The 19,085-nt window shown below is 43.1% G+C and overlaps 2 protein-coding genes across 3 annotated transcripts in view; one reads left to right on the top strand and one right to left on the bottom strand.

Annotated features, from left to right (window-relative positions):
- The window catches only part of GLE1 (GLE1 RNA export mediator), an 80,521-nt gene extending 64,019 nt beyond the window's left edge, over positions 1-16,502 (bottom strand). The window contains exon 1 of the mRNA XM_073600973.1: positions 16,307-16,502. Within this exon, the coding sequence (XP_073457074.1) occupies positions 16,307-16,402 (96 nt within the window). The 5' untranslated portion in view covers positions 16,403-16,502. The remainder of the gene's footprint in view (positions 1-16,306) is intronic.
- Positions 16,503-16,589: 87 nt separating this feature from the next.
- Positions 16,590-19,085, top strand: part of ODF2 (outer dense fiber of sperm tails 2) — a 95,691-nt gene continuing 93,195 nt past the window's right edge. The window contains exon 1 of one of the 2 annotated variants that reach the window (XM_073600075.1): positions 16,590-16,810. In XM_073600075.1, coding sequence (XP_073456176.1) covers positions 16,796-16,810 — 15 coding nt within the window. In that variant the 5' untranslated portion in view covers positions 16,590-16,795. The remainder of the gene's footprint in view (positions 16,811-19,085) is intronic. The other variant, XM_073600072.1, reaches the window with a different exon arrangement.

The raw sequence follows: 19,085 nt of genomic DNA, 5'->3' as shown, positions 1-19,085 counted from the left end.
GGAGAGTTGAGAGACGAGGGGGAGGCCATCCGATCGTGGCCCCCCCCTCGCGATCGCTCCCAGCCAATGAGAAACATCCCCTGCCTCTGTATAGTACACAGAGGCAGAGGATGTGATGTCATCTCTCCTCGGCTGGCCAGTTTCCGTTCCAGCACCGAGGAGAGAAGACATGTAAGTGCACCAACACTCACACACAACACAGTAGAACATGCCAGGCACACTAAACACCCCCGATCCCCCCCCGATCGCCCCCCCGATCCCCCCCCAATCACCCCCCCCCCCGTCACAAACTGACACCAAGCAGGTTTTTTTGTTTTGTTTTGTTTTTTTCCTGATTACTGCATAGTGTCAGTTTGTGACAGCAGTGGTAGGACAGTTAGTATTAGCCCCCTGTAGGTCTAGGATACCCCCCTAACCCCCCCTAATAAAGTTTTAACCCCTTGATCACCCCCTGTCACCAGTGTCGCTAAGCGATCATTTTTCTGATCGCTGTATTAGTGTCGCTGGTGACGCTAGTTAGGAACGTAAATATTTAGGTTCGCTGTCAGCGTTTTATAGCGACAGGGACCCCCATATACTACCGAATAAATGTTTTAACCCCTTGATTGCCCCCTAGTTAACCCTTTCACCACTGATCACCGTTTATTTTTTTTTAGTGTCAGGGCACCCGCCGTTTATTACCGAATAAAGGTTTAGCCCCCTGATCGCCCGGCGGTGATATGCGTCGCCCCAGGCAGCGTCAGATTAGCGCCAGTACCGCGAACACCCACGCACGCACCGTACACCTCCCTTAGTGGTATAGTATCTGAACGCATCAATATCTGATCCGATCAGATCTATACTAGCGTCCCCAGCAGTTTAGGGTTCCCAAAAACGCAGTGTTAGCGGGATCAGCCCAGATACCTGCTAGCACCTGCGTTTTGCCCCTCCGCCCAGCCCACCCAAGTGCAGTATCGATCGATCACTGTCACTTACAAAACACTAAACGCATAACTGCAGCGTTCGCAGAGTCAGGCCTGATCCCTGCGATCGCTAACAGTTTTTTTGGTAGCATTTTGGTGAACTGGCAAGCACCAGCCCCAAGCAGCGTCAGATTAGCGCCAGTACCACTAACACCCACGCACGCACCGTACACCTCCCTTAGTGGTATAGTATCTGATCGGATCAATATCTGATCCGATCAGATCTATACTAGCGTCCCCAGCAGTTTAGGGTTCCCAAAAACGCAGTGTTAGTGGGATCAGCCCAGATACCTGCTAGCACCTGCGTTTTGCCCCTCCGCCCGGCCCAGCCCAGCCCACCCAAGTGCAGTATCGATCGATCACTGTCACTTTTTTTTGTAGCGTTTTGGTGAACTGGCAAGCGCCAGCGGCCTAGTACACCCCGGTCGTAGTCATACCAGCACTGCAGTAACACTTGGTGACGTGGCGAGTCCCATAAGTGCAGTTCAAGCTGGTGAGGTGGCAAGCACAAGTAGTGTCCCGCTGCCACCAAAAAGACAAACACAGGCCCGTCGTGCCCATAATGCCCTTCCTGCTGCATTCGCCAATCCTAATTGGGAACCCACCACTTCTGCAGCGCCCGTATTTCCCCCATTCACATCCCCAACCAAATGCAGTCGGCTGCATGAGAGGCATTTATATGTCCTCCCGAGTACCCCTACCCAACGAACCCCCCCAAAAAAGATGTGTCTGCAGCAAGCGCGTATATAGACGTGACACCCGCTATTATTGTCCCTCCTGTCCTGATAATCCTGGTCTTTGCATTGGTGAATGTTTTGAACGCTACCATTCACTAGTTGAGTATTAGCGTAGGGTACAGCATTGCACAGACTAGGCACACTTTCACAGGGTCTCCCAAGATGCCATCGCATTTTGAGAGACCCGAACCTGGAACCGGTTACAGTTATAAAAGTTACAGTTACAAAAAAAAAGTGTAAAAAAAAAAAAAAAAAAAAACACAAACAAAAATAAAAAAAAATAGTTGTCGTTTTATTGTTCTCTCTCTCTCTATTCTCTCTCTGGTGTTCTGCTCTTTTTTACTGTATTCTATTCTGCAATGTTTTATTGTTATTATGTTTTATCATGTTTGCTTTTCAGGTATGCAATTTTTTATACTTTACCGTTTACTGTGCTTTATTGTTAACCATTTTTTTGTCTTCAGGTACGCCATTCACGACTTTGAATGGTTATACCAGAATGATGCCTGCAGGTTTAGGTATCATCTTGGTATCATTCTTTTCAGCCAGCGGTCGGCTTTCATGTAAAAGCAATCCTAGCAGCTAATTAGCCTCTAGACTGCTTTTACAAGCAGTGGGAGGGAATGCCCCCCCCCCCCCACCGTCTTCCGTGTTTTTCTCTGGCTCTCCTGTCTCAACAGGGAACCTGAGAATGCAGCCGGTGATTCAGCCAGCTGACCATAGAGCTGATCAGAGACCAGAGTGGCTCCAAACATCTCTATGGCCTAAGAAACCGGAAGCTACGAGCATTTTAGGACTTAGATTTCGCCGGATGTAAACAGCGCCATTGGGAAATTGGGAAAGCATTTTATCACACCGATCTTGGTGTGGTCAGATGCTTTGAGGGCAGAGGAGAAATCTAGGGTCTGATAGACCCCAATTTTTTCAAAAAAGAGTACCTGTCACTACCTATTGCTATCATAGGGGATATTTACATTCCCTGAGATAACAATAAAAATGATTTAAAAAAAAATTATGAAAGGAACAGTTTAAAAATAAGATAAAAAAGCAAAAAAATAATAAAGAAAAAAAAAAAAAAAAAAAAAGCACCCCTGTCCCCCCTGCTCTCGCGCTAAGGCAAATGCAAGCGTCGGTCTGGCGTCAAATGTAAACAGCAATTGCACCATGCATGTGAGGTATCACCGCGAAGGTCAGATCGAGGGCAGTAATTTTAGCAGTAGACCTCCTCTGTAAATCTAAAGTGGTAACCTGTAAAGGCTTTTAAAGGCTTTTAAAAATGTATTAATTTTGTTGCCACTGCACGTTTGTGCGCAATTGTAAAGCATGTCATGTTTGGTATCCATGTACTCGGCCTAAGATCATCTTTTTTATTTCATCAAACATTTGGGCAATATAGTGTGTTTTAGTGCATTAAAATTTAAAAAAGTGTGTTTTTTCCACAAAAAATGCGTTTGAAAAATCGCTGCGCAATTACTGTGTGAAAAAAAAAAATGAAACACCCACCATTTTAATCCGTAGGGCATTTGCTTTAAAATAATATATAATGTTTGGGGGTTCAAAGTAATTTTCTTGCAAAAAAAAATAATTTTTTCATGTAATCAAAAAGTGTCAGAAAGGGCTTTGTCTTCAAGTGGTTAGAAGAGTGGGTGATGTGTGACGTAAGCTTCTAAATGTTGTGCATAAAATGCCAGGACAGTTCAAACCCCCCCAAATGACCCCATTTTGGAAAGTAGACACCCCAAGCTATTTGCTGAGAGGCATGTTGAGTCCATGGAATATTTTATATTGTGACACAAGTTGCGGGAAAGAGACAATTTTTTTTTTTTTTTTTGCACAAAGTTGTCACTAAATGTTATATTGCTCAAACATGCCATGGGGATTTGTGAAATTACACCCCAAAATAAATTCTGTTGCTTCTCCTGAGTACGGGGATACCACATGTGTGGGACTTTTTGGGAGCCTAGCCGCGTACGGGACCCCGAAAACCAAGAACCGCCTTCAGGCTTTCTAAGGCCGTAAATTTTTGATTTCACTCTTCACTGCCTATCACAGTTTCGGAGGCCATGGAAAGCCCAGGTGGCACAAAACCCCCCCAAATGACCCAATTTTGGAAAGTAGACACCCCAAGCTATTTGCTGAGAGGTATAGTGAGTATTTTGCAGACCTCACTTTTTGTCACAAGGTTTTGAAAATTGAAAAAAGAAAAAAAAAAAAATTTTTTTCTGGTCTTTCTTCATTTTCAAAAACAAATGAGAGCTGCAAAATACTCACCATGTCTCTCAGCAAATAGCTTGGGGTGTCTACTTTCCAAAATGGGGTCATTTGGGGGGGGGTTTGTGCCATCTTGGCATTTTATGGCCTTAAAAACTGTGATAGGTAGTGAGGAGTGAAATCAAAAATGTATGCCCTTAGAAATCCTGAAGGTGGTGCTGGGTTTTCGGGGCCCCGTACGCGGCTAGGCTCCCAAAAAGTGCCACACATGTGGTATCCCCGTACTCAGGAGAAGCAGCTGAATGTATTTTGGGGTGCAATTCCACATAGCCCATGGCCTATGTGAGCAATATATCATTTAGTGACAACTTTTTGTAAATTTTTTTTTTTTTTTTTGTCATTATTCAATCACTTGGGACAAAAAAAATAAATATTCAATGGGCTCAACATGCCTCTCAGCAATTTCCTTGGGGTGTCTACTTTCCAAAATGGGGTCATTTGGGGGGGGTTTGTACTGCCCTGCCATTTTAGCACCTCAAGAAATGACATAGGCAGTCATAAACTAAAAGCTGTGTAAATTCCAGAAAATGTACCCTAGTTTGTAGATGCTATAACTTTTGCGCAAACCAATAAATATACGCTTATTGACATTTTTTTTACCAAAGACATGTGGCCGAATACATTTTGGCCTAAATGTATGACTAAAATTTAGTTTATTGGATTTTTTTTATAACAAAAAGTAGAAAATATCATTTTTTTTTCAAAATTTTCAGTCTTTTTCCGTTTATAGCGCAAAAAATAAAAACGGCAGAGGTGATCAAATACCATCAAAAGAAAGCTCTATTTGTGGGAAGAAAAGGACGCAAATTTCGTTTGGGTAGAGCATTGCATGACCGCGCAATTAGCAGTTAAAGCGACGCAGTGCCGAATTGTAAAAAGTGCTCTGGTCAGGAAGGGGGTAAATCCTTCCGGGGCTGAAGTGGTTAAATAGGAGTCAGTACACACTGCCATCATTTAAAGTGCATCTGATTAACCCCAAATAAAGTTCAGCTGTTCTAGTAGGTCTTACCTGACATTTTCTTAGTCGCATCCTACAGCAAAACTCATGGTCCGTAGAGAGCTTCCAAAGCATCAGAGGGATCTCATTGTTAAAAGGTATCAGTCAGAAGAAGGGTACAAAAGAATTTCCAAGGCATTAGATATACCATGGAACACAGTGAAGACAGTCATCATCAAGTGGGGAAAATATGTCACAACGGTGACATTACCAAGAACTGGCCGTCTCTCCAAAATTGATGAAAAGACGAGAAGAAAACTGGTCGGGGAGGCTGCCAAGAGGCCTACAGCAACATTAAAAGAGCTGAAGACATATCTGGCAAGTACTGAAGGTGTGGTACACGTGACAACAATCTCCTGTATTCTTCATATGTCTGGGCTATGGGGTAGAGTGGCAAGACGGAAGACTTTTCTTACGAAGAAAACCATCCAAGCCAGACTAAATTTTGCAAAAACACATCTGAAATGTCCCAAAATCATGTGGGAAAAGGTGTCATGGTCTGATGAAACCAAGGTTGAACATTTTGGCCATAATTGCAAAAGATATGTTTGGCACAAAAACACTGTACTAGGGATCAACCAATTATCGGGGCGGCCGATATTCACCTTTTTGGAAGTATCAGTAAAAAACAAAAAAAACCCAAAACAACTGACTGATATTGCTTCAAGGGCTATGACAACCGATGCAGCTCAGCAGCCACTCTGCTGTTATTGCAAGCAGCAGGAGGGGACATTCCCCTTCCCACCGCTTGCCCGGCCTCTCCTGTCTCACCGGGAGGCCCGAGCATTCACATCCCGGATTACTGGCATCTTAAAAGGCACCAGTTTTAAAAAAGAAAGTATTCAAAAACGCTGATCTTGACGTTTTGAATACTTTGAAGTGCAGAGGAGGGGTTTGGGGTCTTCTAGACCCCCGATCCCTCTATAAACGAGTACCTCTCACATGCCTATTACTGTCACAAGGAATTTGGTCAAAATATCGGTATCGTAACGGCACAGAAAAAGAACACCATACCCACAGTGAAGCATGGCGGTGGCAGCATCATGCTTTGGGGCTGTTTTTCTTCAGCTGGAACAGGGGCCTTAGTCAAGGTAGAGGGAATTATGAACAGTTCCAAATACCAGTCAATATTGGCACAAAACCTTCAAACTTCTGCTAGAAAGCTGAACATGAAGAGGAACTTAATCTTTCCACATGACAATGACCCAAATCATACATCCAAATCAACAAAGGAATGGAGCCACCAGAAGATTAAAGCTTTGGAATGGCCAGCCAGAGCCCAGACCTGAATCCGATTGAAAATCTGTGGGGCGATCTGAAGAGGGCTGTGCGCAGGAGATGCCCTGGCAATCTGACAGATTTGGAGTGTTTTTGCAAAGAAGAGTGGGCAAATATTGCAAAGTCAAGATGTGCCATGCTGATAGACTCATACCCAAAAAGACTGAGTGCTGTAATAAAATCAAAAGGTGCTTCAACAGAGTATTAGCGTAAGGGTGTGCACACTTATGCAACCATATTTTTTTTTTTTTATTTTTACTTCCCTCCATCGATAAGATTTTAGTTTGTTGTTCAACTGAATTGTACAGTTTATAGGTCACATTAAAAAGGTGCAGAAGTTCTGACATGATTTATCTTTGTCTCATTTTTTACATAACAGAAACCTGACATTTTATATCCACTGTACATGCAACGATGGTACTGTGATTGGTGTATGGTGCTGTACAATTACTCTAAAACACTAATTATATATATATATATATATATATATATATATATATATATATATATATATATATATATATCCCCATGACACTACCCGCCTGGAGTTTGCATGTTCTCCCTGTGCCTGCGTGGCTTTCCTCCGTGTACTCCGGTTTCCTCCCACACTCCAAAGACATGCTGTTAGGTTAACTAGCTTCTGTCCAAAATTGGCCCCAGTATAGGAATGTGAGTTGGGGACCTTAGATTGTGGGCTCCTTGAGGGTAGGAACCAATGTGAGTGTGCGATATATGTGTGGAGCGCTGCGTAAATTGATGGCGCTATATGGGTACCTTAATAAATAATAATATAATAGATAAGCATTTAATGAGACACAATGTACAGGGATAGGGAGAATTGTAGACATGCACCCACACTCACTCAGGTTGAACTGGATGGACTGGTGTCTTTATTCAACCTTACTAACTATGTAATAGGGAGCGTCAATTTTGAAAAAAAAAAAAAAACCCACACCTTTACTTTTTGCTATATAGTCAATAAAAAAAAAAAAAAAAAAAAAAGGAAGAAGAGCATAAACAAATGTTGTTATCAGTTTAGGCCAATATGTATTCTTCTACATATTTTTGGTAAAACAAAATCCCAATAAGTGTATATTGATTGGTTTGCCTTAAAGTTATAGTATCTACAAAATAGGGGATATATTTAGGGACTTTGACATTGGGGCGGACAAATCTGACACCAAGTGACACTTTCTGGCAACCAGTGACACCAATACAGTGATCACTGCTAAAAAAAATGCAGTGTCACTGTATAAAATTACACTGGCAGAAAAGGGGTTAACACTAGGGGGTGATCAAAGGGTTAACTGTGTTCCCTGAGAGGTGTTTCTAACTAGACATGTGCACTTTCGCTTCATTCGTTTTTTGCTTTTTTGGGAATTCAAAAAATTCGAAAGAAAAATCAATAAAATTCAAAATAATAACTATTAAAATTATAGGTATTGGAATTTCCTTTCAAATTTGGCTGTTAGTGAACGTAACGAGTACGAATTTATCCAAAGTTACGAGTTATCTTAAATAATGAATGCCGCATCTAAACAAATGGAACGGAACAAATTAATAATAAATAATAAAAAAGGTTTTATTATATTATTGTTATTTATTATTATTAGATCGTTACGTTCCATTTGTTTAGATGCGGCATTCGTTATTTCAGATAATTCGTAACTTTAGATAAATTCGTACTCGTTACATTCACTAACAGCCAAATTTGAAAGGAAATTCCAATACCTATAAATTAATATTTATTAGTTAATTATTTTAGATTTTCGGGTTTTCGAAAATTCAGATTGTCATTCTTATTCTTGGATTTTCAAATTTTCGAAATTTTTAAATTTATGAAATTTTCACAAAGTTACAATTTCCGAAAATATGAGATTCGGAAATTCGAAAATTTAAAGATTCAGAAATTTCGGAATTAACAAATTTGTCAAAATTCATTAAAAAAAATGAATTCGGAACTAAACGAACTGCACGTGTCTATTTCTAATTGTCAGGGGGACGAACTGACTGGGGGGGTAGACAGAGATCGCCGTTCCTGATCACTAGGAACAGCTGATCTCTCTCTCTCAGAACGGGGATCCGCCTTGTTTTCATTGACAGATCCACGCTCTGCCTCCGCTCCCAAGCCACAGGAAACGATGTACAGGTATGTTGTTTCGCGCAATAGAGCCGCCCTGCCGCAGTATATGTGCAGTGGGCGGTCTTAAATCAGTCAATTCCGCTTTCTGGTTCACACCACAAAAAAAAGCACTCCAAATCCGTTCGATGCCTTTTTGCATGCACGTTTAATGCATTCCGGTGCATTGTTAAGCGTTTCCGATGCATTCCAGATGCTTTTTTCCTGTTTTTTTTCCACTGTACTGGGGTCCGGTGTGTTTTTATGCATTTTACCATGTTCTAGTTCAGTCCTGTGCAGGAAAAATGCTGCGTGTTCTACTTTTATTTCTTGAACTGAAACGCACTGGTGTGAACTATGCCATTGGAAACCATTTAACCTACTGTCCATGTGTTTTTGATGCAGAAAAAAAAAAAATGCATTAGACAGCATGTGGTGTGAACGGTCAACAAATCGGCCTCTACAACCTCAGCAGTGCCTAAAAATAGAGAGCAACTGAGCATGTGCAGAGCAGAGGAGAACGTTTATTACTGGATTTTACACAGTATAGACACTTATTTCGATGTTGTACATAACCATACCTGCAAAAGGGACCAGCCTGAACTGATCTAGCTGGACTTCATTTTCTGACTAATGTTCCACTTAAAAAAAAAAACTGTTACATTTCTGGAATGTCGGGATTGCTAACTGTCACATTAGCCCGTTTCATCAGCCAAACTGTCAAACCATTAAATAGTTGGAGTCATAACTGATCACATGTGGAGTACTAATGGCAGTTGCAAATCAAACCGAAGCAGCTTCTTTGGCTGTAAAGGATAGGAGGGTTTAAAGTACAACTACATGCAAATTTTTTTTTTTTTTTAGTTTTGGATAGACTGGAGAGGGATTAGAACACCTGTCAGGTTTTTATTGCTGTCTGTGCCTCCTGTAAAGATTTTTATTTTCTTTTCACAATCTTACTAACCTTGGTGGATGCAGCACCTGTCCCCCATCAGCTCGAACACTAAGAGCCCAGCGTTCCATCACCGCCGATCACTTGGTTCTCAGGGCTCCATGAACAGAGAGCTGGTGACTGTTACTGACAGCTCTCTGCTCTGCCCGCCGCTCACTGGAGTACTGGGCTGTGGAGGAGGGACGGAACAGCCGGCTCAGCCTCTCAGCAGCTTGCTGAGAGGCTGAGCCGGGTGACGGTCCCGGAATGTGGGCAGATCCTGACAACATTGTCGCGATCTTGCCCGAGCCTTGACCGGCTTTGTGATGTCAGCCGTCAGCATGCTTCAGCCCGCTGTCTGCTAAAAATGGGTCATAGGAGTGCAGAACGAACTGCACTCCTGCGATCCATAGAAGTACAGCCAAACGAGCTTTGGCTGTACTTCTCCTTTAACCACTTCCAGCCCTAGGATGTTATTTGACGTCCTTGACTTTCAGTGGTAATATCTGAATGATGCCTGCAGCTACAGGCATCATTCAGATATCCTCTTTTCCTGCCGGCGATTCTGTGCACCTTAAGAATGATCATTGCAGCAGTTCAGCCGCTAGATTGTTCTTACAGGCGACAGGAGGGGACAACCCTCACCCTCCCGTCACCCTCCGGTGCTTCTCCAGGCTCTTCCATGCCATCGGGGACCCGGAGAAAGAATCAGAAAGATCATAGAGATTTCCGGTGACCAAATGGTCACGTCATCGCTATGACCGTCGGAGGCCCATGCACGACGTTATGATGTCACGTCTGGGCCGCGCTTGTAAACAAAGCCGCAATCACGGCTGGAAAGCCTGGGATCTTTTATTTATTTGAAAATAAAAAGATTTCGCTCATAAAATCTATCATAAAAGCTCAAAAAAATCACATAGAATAGAAAATAATATGTGGGTGTGCAACACAAAGATCCTAAAATCCAACTCAAAGAAATAAAAGTTAATCGATCAGAAAAAATGCACAAAAAATATATTAATAAATCCCAATAGTGCATAAAAGAAGGGAGCTACAGTAAATGTGCACGATTGCAAAAATAGTGCAATAAGTGTGCAAAAATGCAAACAGCAAGAATAGTTCAAGTGAATAAATATAGTAATATAAAGTTCATAGGAAGTGGATATTAACCGCTGGGATAATATGGATAAAGAGAGACAGATGTTGACGATAATGATGTTCTTCTTCATATAACTACTGTCAGCCCAAACAGGCTCTCTAAACTCTCACCTTAGACCAGTAAATGACTGGCATCAATGTGCATCTTTAGATGTTAGACATTGTAGCATACAGATGTGATGATGGCTGTATTCCCCTCTGCTTCTAACGAACACCTATAAAATAGAAGGGATTTTTCCACCTCGGCTGGGCCGGCCCGGTGGGAGGAGGGGGAGGAGAGAGGAGGTCTCTAATGGTGTAGTATTTCAAATATAGTGTTTATTAAATAATGTAACGAGTGGTCTCTTACATGGAAACAAGTTAAAAAGTGCATAAAAACAGAAGGAGCGGCGTCCGAGGCGCCTCCTTACGTGACTTCCGGTAAAGTCTGCTCTCTGCCATGCGTGGCAGAGAGCAGACTTTACCGGAAGTCACATAAAGAGGCGCCTCGGACGCCGCTCCTTCTGTTTTTATGCACTTTTTAACTTGTTTCCATGTAAGAGACCACTCGTTACATTATTTAATAAACACTATATTTGAAATACTACAAAATTAAAGCGTCCCTGTCCACAGTAGCTCACGCACAGAAGCGAACGCACACAAGTCCCTCCCACATATGTATACGCCGTTCAAAACACACATGTGAGGTATCGCCGTGTGCATGAGAGCAACAATTCTAGCATTAGACCTCCTCTGTAACTCTAAACTGGTAACCTGTAAAAAAATGTTAAAGCATCGCCTATGGAGATTTTTAAGTAACGAAGTTTGGCGCCATTCCATGACTGTGCTCAAATTTTAAAAACGTGACATGTTGGGTGTCTATTTACTTGGCATAACATAATCTTTCACATTATTCAAAAAATTGGGCTAACTCTACTGTTTTGTTATTTTTTTAATTCATGAAACGTTTTTTTCCCCCCAAAAACACGTGTTTGAAAAATTATTGCGGAAATACCGTGCAACATGAAAAGTTGCAACGACTGCCATTGTATTCCCTAGGGTGTCTGCTAAAAAAACAAAAAACAAAAAAACAAAACATATATAATGTTTGGGAGTTCTGAGTAATTTTCTAGCAAAAAAAAAAAAAAAAAAAAAAAAAGAAGATGATGATGATTTTTACTTGTAGGAGAAAAGTGCCAGAATAGGCCCAGTATGGCAGTGGTTAAAGAGATTCACCGTCTCTATTTATCCTGTTTACCATTATCATGGTATAAAGAAAACCTCAAACTTTGAGTTGTCCCCAAAAAGTAACAGAGGGGAAATCTTCCAATGGGGACACTAGTTCTGGTGACCCAGGGGGCACCAAGAAATTCCCTTAATTAGAGATTTCCTCTTACTTCCTGTTGGCTATGGGACAGGAAGTGAAAGGAAATCTCCCCAATGGGACATAGATGGTGGAGAAAAAAAAAAAAACTGACAGGGGTTATAAAAACAAGGTTTTGCCTGTAGTTCCACTTTAAAGTTACTACCACCCTAAAACTAAAATCCCTGCATCTACAGACACCAATGATCCAACACTAACCTATCTAGCCCTGTAAAGAAAATATGAGTATACATACCTTTTCTGAAGGAAGCCGATCCCATCCAGGCCCACGCTCTGCTGTCAGTGGCTTTGCTGTGTAGGTGGGTGCAGAGGAGGCAGCTGACAACAGAAGCCCCATAGTAACTCTATGGGCGACGTCCCTTCCCATTCATTTCTGAGCCGGTCGGCTGTGTCCTCCGCAGAGCATCTGCGTGCTGGAGACCGGACCGGATTCAAAAAAAGGTATGTATAATAATTTCTTCTTTACAGGGCTAGATAGGTTAGTGTTCGATCGTGGATGTCTGTAGATGTAGGGATTTTAGTGTTTTAGGGTGGACTTATCCTTTAAAACTCAGCAGATCTGTCTGTACAAATTCAGCACAGTGCCTAAAAATAGAGAGCAACTGAGCATGTGCAGAGCAGGGTGAGGTTATGTATTACTGGATTTTAAACAATATAGACAGTTATTTTTTAATGTTGTACATAGCTATACCTACAAAAGGGACCAGCCTGAACTGATCTAGCAGGACCTCATTTTCTGACTCAAGTTCCACTTTAATGTGGATGTAAAGGCAGAAGTATTTCCTTAGGTTTTGGGGTGTATGGTGGGAGAGGGTTATTGTAGGCTGTGCCCCAGCTGGGAAGACATCTGGAATTTTTAGGAGTTGTCACAATATGATGCAGAAGGTGGCCCCTTATTCAGGTTGGATCTTAAGGCCTCATGCACACAGGATGTTCAAATAACGTTATGAAAACGCCAGTATCTTTGCAGTGATTTTTTTAAAACTTTTTTCAGCTTTTTTCAACGTTTTTGCAATAGCGTTTTTTTTTTTTTTTCCTTCAAAATTTGTTATTTTTTTTTTTTTCAATGGATGGAAAACGTTAAAAAACGTTGAGTGATGTTTTTGAGCGTTTATCAGCGTTAGAGCGTTTTTACAGCTGAAAAACGTCTCTCAGAACCCACTGGTCCTGGGGTTTTCTTACAGCTTAACCACTTCAATACCAGGCACTTAGACACCTTCCCGCCCAGCCCAATTTTCACCTTTCAGCGCTGTTGCAATTTGAATGACAATTGCGCGGTCATGCTACGCTGTACCCAAACAAATTTTTTATCATTTTGTTCCCACAAATAGAGCTTTCTTTTGGTGGTATTTGATCACCTCTGCGGTTTTTATTTTTTGCGCAACAAATAAAAAAAGACCGAAAATTTCGAAAAAAAACAAGTTTTTCTTTACTTATGTTAAATTTTTTTGTAAATAAGTACGCTTTCTCCTTCAATAATGGGCACTGATGAGCACTGATACGGCGGCACTGATGGGCACCGATGAGGTGGCACCAATGAGGTGGCACTAACGGGCACTGATAGGTGGCACCGATGGGCACACATAGGCGGCACTGATGGGCACTCGTAGGTGGCATTGATTGGTATATATGGGTGGCACTGATGGGTACTTATGTGTGGCACTGATGTGTGGCACTGATGGGCACAGATGGGCACTGACAGGTGGCACCGATGGGCACTGACAGGTGGCACCGATGGGCACTGACAGGTGGCACTGATAAAGCATTGCTGGGCAGATCTGGGCATATCATTGACATAATAGTGCCAATCAGTGCCCATTTGTGGGCACTGATTGGCACAGATTGGGCATATGTGGATGGCCATGGGGTACATACCTGGCCATCCACGTTGCCCCTTCCCTGGTGGTCCTAGTGGCATCCCTGGTAGTCCAGTGGGGTGATCTGAGGGGGGGCTGCGCTGATAAACAATCAGCGCAGACCCCCCCTGCCAGGAGAGCCGCCGATCGGCTCTCCTCTACTTGCGTCTGTCAGACGCGAGTGAGGAAGAGCCGATCAACTGCTCTTCCTATTGACAGCGTGATCAGCCGTGATTGGACATGGCTGATCACGTGGTAAAGAGCCTCCGCCGGAGGCTTTTTACCAAGATCAGTGTAGCGGTGTGTCAGACTGACACACCGATCGCCGCGATGCGCGCCCCCGGGGGCGCGCTGCGGCATGTTATCCTGCTGGACGTCATATGACGTCCAGTCAGGATAACAGAACCACTTCCCGGACGTCAATCCGCTATAGGGCGGGCGGGAAGTGGTTAAAAACGCCTATGCCATTTGCAGCTCAAAAACGCCTAAGTGGGCATGAAGCCATAGACTAACATAGACAGGCCTTTTTAAGCTGCAAAAATCGCTCAAAAAAGCAGCTGTAAAAACGTCCGTGTGCATGAGGCCTCATTCACAAAGGTAATTATTTACTAAACAATCATCTGCAAAGTTTTTAAATAAAATTGTGAACTTTAAACAACAATTCTGTTTCCCTAACTGCCATGTATTTAAATGGGTAATTCTGAATAAATAACTTTTTCTATATGAAAACCATCTTGGCTCACCCAAATTCCACTTGTTTTCATATATTTTGGCATCCCTCTATTAGTTAAGGTTCAATTTGGCCCGAGCCAAGTGATACAAATCATAAAAATTGTCACCCTGACAGCCATGCATTTCAACGGGAAATTCCGAATAAGAAGCCAAACTATTCTAGAGCTGCACGATTAATCATTATCGCAATTTTTTCCCCTTTGCGATCTTGACAAAGTATTTCCGGATTCTTTCTATGCAGAGAATTCTCTCTGCTCTGCTAAAGCTGTCAAAAGACAAAACAAAAATGTCAGTCTGCCAAGAATCACATTCTTTAGCAGTGGAACTTAAAGTGGAGTTCCACCCACTTTTACAACTCTTCAGCATCCCTCACTAAACTGTGCACTGTAAACAAATTGGATATTTTTTTATTTCTCAGCACCTACTGTATATCTGCTGTATTCATTTTTCACTTCCTCCTCCCTGGCCGCGGCCCATCGCATCATTTCCTGTTTGCAATGCCTTCTGGGAAGGGGCGGCAACTTCCTCTGACACTGCCGTTGCTATGGAAACCTGACCTGAAACCTATTACACTGCTTGTGCTGCACTGAGCATGTGCGAGATCTGCAAGGATGAGATCCAGGAAGAAATACAGTCTGGCTTCAGATGGCCACGGCCTGCTCTAAGTTTATAAAATAACAAACTACTGCTATAAACAAAACAGACCTTAGTTTACAGACTAACTTTACTAGAATACATTAAGCTTGTGTATTATAGGGGTATTTTTATTTAATAAGTATAATTTCGGCCGGAACACCACTTTAAGTATAAACATTGTAACGATTTGTCCTTTAGATCAAAAGGAATAGACTTGGTGTATAAATGATGGAAGTTTAACCACTTAAACACTAAACTTTTTCTGACATTTGTAGAGACCCTAGAGAATAAAATGGTGGTTGTTGGTGCAATATTGTATGTCACACTGTATTTGCGCAGCAGTAGTTCAAATGCAGTTTTTTGGGGAAAAAAAAATACACTTTAATGAATTAAAAAAAAAAAACAGTAAAGTTAACCCAATTTTTTTGTATAATGTGAAAGATTTTACGCCGCGAGAAAAGAATTGATCTTTTTATTCTAAGCAAAAAAAAAAAAAAATTGTGATTCTCATTTTGGCCAGAATCATGCAGCTCTAAGTTATTCCTATATGAAAACCATCTTGGCTCACCCAAATTCCACTTGTTTTATACTCATTGGGCATCCTACTCTATAGAAGAGTTCAATTTGTCGCAAGCCAAATTGGCTGTCATGGTGCCCCGTTTGGTGCCATATTTTATATCACTTGGCTCAGGCCAAATTGAACTTTAATAGAGGGATGCCCAATTATATGAAAATAAGTCACATCTGGTGAGCCAGATGTAAATAAATTATTTATTCAGAATTACACCATTAAATACATGGCAGTTAGGGAGACAGAATTGTTGCTAAAGTTCAGAATTTTATTATAAACTTTGCAGATGATCGTTTAGTAAATAATCACCTTTGTGAATAAAGATCCAACCTGAATAAGAAGCTGGAAATAAGAAGCCAACTTCAGCAATTGTCACGATCACAAGGGGTGAGGGGAATCATCCAATGGAGACACATGTTGCTGTGTTTTGGAGTTCCCCTCGCTACCTTTTAATTTCTTCTCATTTCCTGTTGTGTCACCAAGGCAGGAAGTGAAGGGAATAATGAACCTTCTAGGGGATTTAACCCTTCCAGCTCCCAGAAACTAAAGACACCAAGTTATAGCCTTTACTATAGACAGGAGGGGTCATTGCTAGGCAGACCTATGACGCAGGGGGCAGAGAGCTGGTCATGGCACGCTGCCATCTAATGAAGTTCGGAAGATGACAGATGAGCTTAGTTCCCGCCTCTCCTCACCTCCTCCTCTGGAGTGCATTGCTGGTTGTAGCGGAGCCTCCCCTTCGGAGAGTTCTTCAGGGCTTCCAGAGTGTCCCAGTCCCGGTAGGAGGACATGGTAGCTGAACTCTCCCCACAGACCCTCTGCAGGACCTGCTGCAGTCACACTACAGGAGAAGGACCTGGATGACATCACGGCCATGTGACCTGACTTCCTTCTATCACATGACCGGTCCTAGCGCAATCACGTGTCTCGTATTCCTGCAGCGCGGCTTCTGACGGAACCACGGCGCGAGTCGGTGCGTTGCTAGGAGACCCCTCGGCAGCCAATACCATTCAGCGCCGTTCTTTTCCGGCCAATCAGAGTGCCGCCTTACGGGATATGCGATTCAAATCTACCAATGAAAATGCTATGTGGGCGTGTCCCGGAAGAAGCAAGCTCGATGCTGGGTCTAATGGGGTATACAGAGTGAGGAGGAGGAGGGAATTATATGGGGGTTCGGGGAAAAGATGGCGCCGCCTATGGTAAGAATAAAGCAGTAGCTGACAATGGATTGATACTGACAATTACTGCATGTTTTCTCTGTTATTTTAGGGTTGATTTGTTAAAAACTGGAGAGTGCAAAATCAGGTGCAACTAGGGTTTCCACCTCATCCCTTTAAACCTGAACACATATTAATTACACAGGTTCTGTGGTTGATTAAGGTGGTAATTAAACTCACTTAGTGCCTTACCTGCATTCAATTAGCCTCAGAATCTGTGTAATTCATATGTGTTCAGGTTTAAAGGGATGAGGAGGCAACTCTGCATAGAAACAAATTCAAGGTTTTTTGTTTTTTTTTTTTGTCAAAGCTTAATTTAAGTGGAGTCACAGCCAAAAGTGGAACTTCCGCTTATCTGTCTCCTCCCACATTTGGCACCTTTTAGGGGGGGAGGGGAGGAACAGGGACCTGTTTTTGACATGTGCCCTTCCCCGCTGCCAGAGATGGCGCTGTCCCTCGGAAGTTCACCCCCCTCCTCCTCCTCTTTCTCCTCCTTCCCCCGCGGGCCAATCAGAAAGTGTAGCATACTTCACGCATGCGCAGTAAAGAACCGGCTGTGAAGCCAAAATGCTTCACTGCTGGTTTCCCTTACCAGGAATGGCGGCTGCACCCAACAGCCGATCTGAAAATCACCTGGGGTGCCGACATCGCGGGATCCCTGGACAGGTAAGTGTCCTTATATCAAAAGTCAGCAGCTGCAGTATTTGTAGCTGCTGACTTTTCATTTTTTTCATGGGGGTGGGTGAAACTTCGCTTTAACTGCTTGCCAACCAGCCGCCGTCATTTTACTGCGGCAGGTTGGCACGATTCCGCGGGCCGTCCTAGCATTACGTCGGCTCGTGGAATCGGGATAGCAGGCGCGTCCGCTGCACAGCAGGGGTGCCGATGCTCATGGCCGACGGTCGCGATGACCACCGGCCACGAGCGATCTCGGGCATGAGAGGCAGAACACGGAGGTGTGTAAACACACAGGGAGAACATGCCCTGATTACAATATATAAATAAAGTGTAAAAATACTATGCCCACCAATACCAGCATACAGTGCCCACCGATGCCAGTGATCAGAGCCCACCAGTGGCATCAATCAGTGCCCACACTGCCCACAAGTGCCACAAATCAGTACCCATTAGCCATGCCAGTCAGCGCTGGCAATTAGTGCCGCCTATCAGTGCTGCCCATCATTGCTGTCCATCAATGCCTATCAGTGCCACCCATCAGTGCCCATCTATACCGCCTATCCATGCCGCCTCTCAGTGCCCGCCATTGCCGCCTATCAGTGCCCACCAGTGTCGCCTATTAGTGCCCATCAGTGCCACCTAACAGTACCCATTAGTGCCGCCTATCAGTGCTCATCAATGCCACATATCAGCGCCCTTATAATGCAGCAGATTAGTGCCTCCACATCAGTGCCACCTCATCAGTGCCCATAAGTGCCACCTCATCAATGCCCACCAGTTCAGCCCATCAGTGCCCATCAGTGCTGCCTCATCAGCGCACATCAGTGAAGGCGAAAAATTACTTACAAAATTTACTGACAGAAAAAAAGGAAAAAAAATATTCTTTTTTAAAATTTTTGGTCTTTTTTTTTTTTTGTAAAAAATAAAAACCCCAGCAGTGATTACATACCAGCAAAAGAAAGCTCTATTTGTGTGAAGAAAATGATAAAAACTTTGTTTGGGTACAGTGTTGTATGACCGCGCAATTGTCATTCAAAGTGTGACAGTGCCGAAAGCTGAAAAATGGCCTGGGCAGGAAGGGGGTGTTCGTGCCTGGTAGGCAAGTGGTTAAAAAAAAAGTGGGGGGGGGGGGAAGCACTGGACTGCATCAAAAACGCACCAAAAACACATCAAAAACGCGCATGCAGAAAAGCACCTGGAATACATCCAGACTGCGTTTCATTGGTGTGAACTGGCCCTGAAAGAAATGTAATCCAGTGAATGAAAGGGGCAGGTCAGGGACAGTTAGGCTGGGGAGGAGAGAGCTAGATGAGGCTGGATGCCCTCCAACCAGGAAATGAAATGGGCATAAGTATGGAGGATGAAGAGGATGCTGGGAAACTCTTTTCCCTGATCTTCCCTGTGACACATGAACCCAGAAGAGGTCAACTTAACAATGAATGTGGTTTTCATTGGAGTATTTACATTCATTCCAAAATTGAATTGCGGCCGGCTGCTCCCATAGGCTATCAAAATATAGATACTCTTTGATCAACTCTACGGCCTTGGAGGACCAGAGCAACCTCATGACATCACTTCC

This window comes from Aquarana catesbeiana, linkage group LG09, assembly GCF_042186555.1.
Source record: "Aquarana catesbeiana isolate 2022-GZ linkage group LG09, ASM4218655v1, whole genome shotgun sequence".
Lineage (NCBI taxonomy): Eukaryota > Metazoa > Chordata > Amphibia > Anura > Ranidae > Aquarana > Aquarana catesbeiana.
Note: the sequence above shows the minus strand (reverse complement) of the source record. Positions and strands in the feature narration are given on the sequence as shown.